This window comes from Otolemur garnettii, unplaced genomic scaffold (assembly GCF_000181295.1).
Source record: "Otolemur garnettii isolate 467f Iridium unplaced genomic scaffold, OtoGar3 scaffold00016, whole genome shotgun sequence".
In the NCBI taxonomy this organism is placed as follows: domain Eukaryota; kingdom Metazoa; phylum Chordata; class Mammalia; order Primates; family Galagidae; genus Otolemur; species Otolemur garnettii.
This window is the reverse complement of record NW_003852411.1, coordinates 22,956,793-22,961,330: the sequence shown is the minus strand read 5'-3', so window position 1 is coordinate 22,961,330 and position 4,538 is coordinate 22,956,793. Positions and strand designations below refer to the sequence as shown.

General features: G+C 35.2%; 1 protein-coding gene across 2 annotated transcripts in view; it reads right to left on the bottom strand.

The window, feature by feature from the left end:
* Nucleotides 1–2,506: 2,506 nt before the first annotated feature.
* Nucleotides 2,507–4,538, bottom strand: part of CCDC181 (coiled-coil domain containing 181) — an 18,228-nt gene continuing 16,196 nt past the window's right edge. The window contains exon 4 of one of the 2 annotated variants that reach the window (XM_012802634.1): nt 2,507–2,991. In XM_012802634.1, the coding sequence (XP_012658088.1) occupies nt 2,689–2,991 (303 nt within the window). In that variant the 3' untranslated portion in view covers nt 2,507–2,688. Of the gene's footprint in view, nt 2,995–4,538 lie in introns of both variants that reach the window. The other variant, XM_003785718.2, reaches the window with a different exon arrangement.

Below are 4,538 nucleotides of genomic sequence, written 5' to 3'. Positions count from 1 at the left end.
CACACACACACACACACAAAACTGTTAGCACTAATAAACAAGTTCACCAGAATTGGAGGGTACAAAATGAATGCACAAAAATCATTTGTCTTTCTGTATAACCCCAAAAGGAAATTAAGAACACAATTACATTTACAATAACATTGAAAAGAATAAAATGTTTATGAATAAATTTACTCAAGGAAGTAAAAAACTTATACATTGAAAACTACAAAGTAAAAGATGTCCTGTGTTCATGTATTGGAAGACTTTATTATTAAGATTTTGGTACTACCCAAAGCAATTAACTGCAAACCCCATTCAAACCCCAACAGGCTTTTTGCAAAAATGCAAAAGCAGATTGTTAATTTTATATGGAATTATAAAAGCCCTGAATAGTCAAATGAATGTTGAGTAAAAACAAAAATTAGAAAACCCACATTTCCCAGTTTCAAAACTGATCTATAGTGATCTAAAGAGGTATAAGAGCAGACATATAGATCAATGGAATAAAATTGAGGTTTGAGAAATAAGCCCATACATCTATGGCCAATTGATTTTCAACAAAGGTGCCAAACCTACTCAATGGTGGAAGAATAACATCTTCAACAAATGATGCTGAAACAAGTGGATGTTCACATGCAGAAGAATGAAGTTGAGCCTCTATGTGGTATTGTGATACAGTAAGAAATACATATTTTGGTCTTGTACCAGTTTTCTGGCACACAGATCCTAAAACCCTTGGAATTTTCCAAGTGGTAGCTGTTTATTCGTATGCTAGTGAGATGACTAATGGCTGGAGGTTCAGGATGGGGGCTATTTGGGAGGGGATCTGACCAGGTAATCAGACAAATGGATCTTTCAGCTCCGCCCTGACCTCCAAGGAGGGAAAAAATCCTGATGGTCTAGTTGATCACTGATAGCCAATGATTTTATCATTTCGAGTCCTCATGAGAAACTTCCTGCCACAACAAAACCCCAAAAGACAGGGTTTAGAGGGCTTTCCAAGTTGCTGAATATGCAGAGGTGCCCAGGAAGAGCATGGAAGCTCCATGCCTCTTCCTCCATACTTTGCCCCTGTGCACCTCTTCCATCTGGCTATTCCTGACTCGTATCCTTTCAAAATCAGACAAACAAGTAATGTATTTCCCTGATTTCTGTGAGCCATTCTAGATATCGATTGTGCTAAATGTAACATAAGGACTTGCTACTTTGGATTGGTATCTAAAGTGGAAGGTAAGAGGGGACTGAGCCTGTGGAGTGGGTACTAATTCTGGTTAGTGTCAGAATTGAACTGAATTGTAAGACACCAGTTAGTGACCTCAGAGAATTGGGAAGTTGCTTGGTGTGGAGAAAAACAACCTAAATATCTGGTATTAGAAGTGCAGCATGAGTGTTCAGAGTGATGGTATAGAGGGGGGAAAAGGTATTCCTTATTCATTCTGCATTATACTATATACAAAAACTAAGTCAAAATGTATCAAAACATAAATATAAGAGCTGACACTACTTAGGGATAAGTTCATGATTTTCAGTTAGGCAATGGCTTCTTACCTATGACACCAAAGAATGAGCAATAAAAGAAAAATAACTTACACTTTATCAAAGTTAAAAACTTTCATGTGTAAAGGACATTATCAAGAAGTAGACGTACAACATAGAGAATGTAAGAAAATATTTGAAATCATATATCCAGTAAAGGTCTAGTGTATAGAATATAAAGATAACTTGTAAATCAGAAACTGAAGAACAATCTAATCAAAAAATAGTCAAAAAACACAGACATTAAAGAAGATACACAATCCACAAGCCCATAGATGAGTTATTTGGGAAATGGCAAATCAAAACTACAATTTGATGTGTTTCACACACATGAAGACAAGTACAAATAACAGGAAAAATAAGTGTTAGTGAGGATGTGGAGAAATTGGAACCTTCATGCATTATTGGTGAAATTGGAAAATGATATAACCACTATAGAAACCAATTTGGCAATTTCTCAGCTTACCATAGAATTATACCATATTACCTAGCAATTGTACTCCCAGGTATATACAACAGAAACTGAAAACTGGTATTCAAATACTTGTACACAAATGTTCACATCAGCACTATTCACCAAAAGTTGGAAACTGATGAATGCATATGTCTATTATTCTCTAAAAAGAAAAGAAGTACTGAGACATTCTATGATGTGGATGAGCCTCCAAAACACCATGCCAAGTGAAAAAAAAAATGATCACATATCAAGTGATTTCATTAATATGAAATATCCAAAAGAGGGAATCCATAGAGATGAAAAGCACACAGTGTTTGCCAAGGGGCCAGGGAAGGCTTAAGTCACCCCTCCTTCTTTCTTAAATGTTTTGTTGCAATGTTTTTTAATAATAATAGGAACTATGACTAGAAATCTGTACCTTTCTTGTGTTCTATCCAGCTAAAAATGTTCATAAAATAATTGAGAAGTAAAACATAGAATTCATTTGTTATTAAATTTGTTTTATAGACTGAGATGACACAACACACAACAATAGTGTGAAAGAAGAAATTTATTTTGTGCTACCATTAAAAAAAAAAATTAACTGTTAACATCACCAAAAGATAAATACCATTTTCCATAATTTAAAGAACAAAGCACAGAGGCCATAAGAAATGATAACCAAAATTTTGATGACATCAGCTGCCAAAAGAAGTATTTAATTGATACTTTTAGTAATGGTCAGTAAAACGAAAAGACTTGGCTTCTGACACATATATGTGGTTGTGTTTAGAACGCTTAGCTTCTAGTCGAAGCTGTCTAGCTCTCTCTTTGGCAACTTGTTGCTCTGCAATTTTTTCTATTCGTTTCCTTCTTAGCCATTGTTTAAAGGCCCTTTCACGGCCTTCTGTTCCTTTAAGAAAGAATAAGCATTCCTCCTGCTTTCTGAGTTCTTCTGTCTTTTTTTCTTTCATCTGTTCTTCATGCTTTTTTTTAAGCCATAATCGAAAAGCTTGTTGTGGATCTCTATTTTCCTGCTGATTAGAAAAACAAGTTTTGCTTACTTTTGATAAACCAAAACTACATTTGGGGGTCCTTTGTTGTACTCCACAAGAATACACATCTGTCTCTTCATTTTTCCATAATAACATCAACCTCATTACCCACATCCCTACTACCTAGTATCCAAACCAAACTCAACACCCTGAAATCAGCAACACCTCTGATAGAAAATTCAACATTTAAGCTTATTGCTACTTGTCTATGGTTTCTTTCAAAAGTCTCATTGAAGTAATCAATAAATGAAGCATAAAAGCAATGATTTTCAAAATTTTCAAAGTTTAACCCTTTGTCAAACCAAATCATATGGCACATGGGTACAAATAAAACAAAGGATTGAAAAACGGTTGGGGATAGGCAGTATGAATGGGCTTATCTTGTGGCAGTTCCCAAAGCAGCTCTATAGAATACAGTTTGTAAATAAAAGATCCAGTATTTGATTCATCCTTTTAAATTATAACTTTTTTTAAGTTTTAAAAAAACCTCTAGCAGAATCAACTGCTAAGCACATCTTCAAAATTGCAATTGCTATTATGGAGAATAGCCATAAGGATTTTCAAACATAAGAACTTTCTCATAACAGCCATGAGCTAAGTAGGAATAGCTTATTTCGTGGTCCCTCAAACTTCATGGTTGACATTCACGGAATTCTCAAAAGTGAAAGAGCTATTATTTGGGGGGTAATTAAGAAGAAAAAGAGGACCAATTTGGGATCCTAACTGGAAAAGTGTAACATTATGCCGTTGCTTGGCTAGAACACAAAAGAATAAGCTGATTTGATATTTTCCCCAAATATAAGCTCTGTGATAAAGAAGACTGTTTCCTGTATCTTGCAGTTTTCCATGTCTGTAACCCACATTGCCAAGTAGGCTCCAGTCTCATTAGATTTATGTAATTCAGAATATTTGTTGCACAACTGAACTTTCTGGAGAGGAATCCTTAATCTGGAGGATGACTGCTGAATACCTGGAAGTCTGGGAATGGCTACAGATGACAGAAAAATGTTCAATCTGGAATTACAGATCAAAAGAGTCCAAGTACAAAGTTACAGTTAGAAAGAGGAATAAGTTCTAATGTTCCATCGCATAGTAGGGTGACTATAGTTAACAATAACGGATATTTCAAAATAAGCAGAAGAAAAGATATTAAATGTCCTCACCACAAAAGGACAAAATAGGAGTCATATGATTGTCATAAGACCTCTCAGAACCCAACTGTAAAGTCATCTGCATACTACATCTTTTCCAGGAGTCGTTCCTAGACCACTTTTCTACTTCGTCCATAGACTCTTATTCTGATATTCAGACATCCTTCTGTACATAGGTTCAGCTTTTATATCTTCATGCACTTATTTTTCCTAGAGAAGTTGTACTTACTCTACTGCTATCTTCAATTTGCTTTGCTCGCTGAATTCTCTTCATTTCAAGGACCTGCTCTCGTTTCTTTTGTAACCATGCTTTAAATACCATGTCGTTCTCCTTTTTCTTTTCTTTCTCTTCTTCCATTTTCCGTTGCTCTTCCT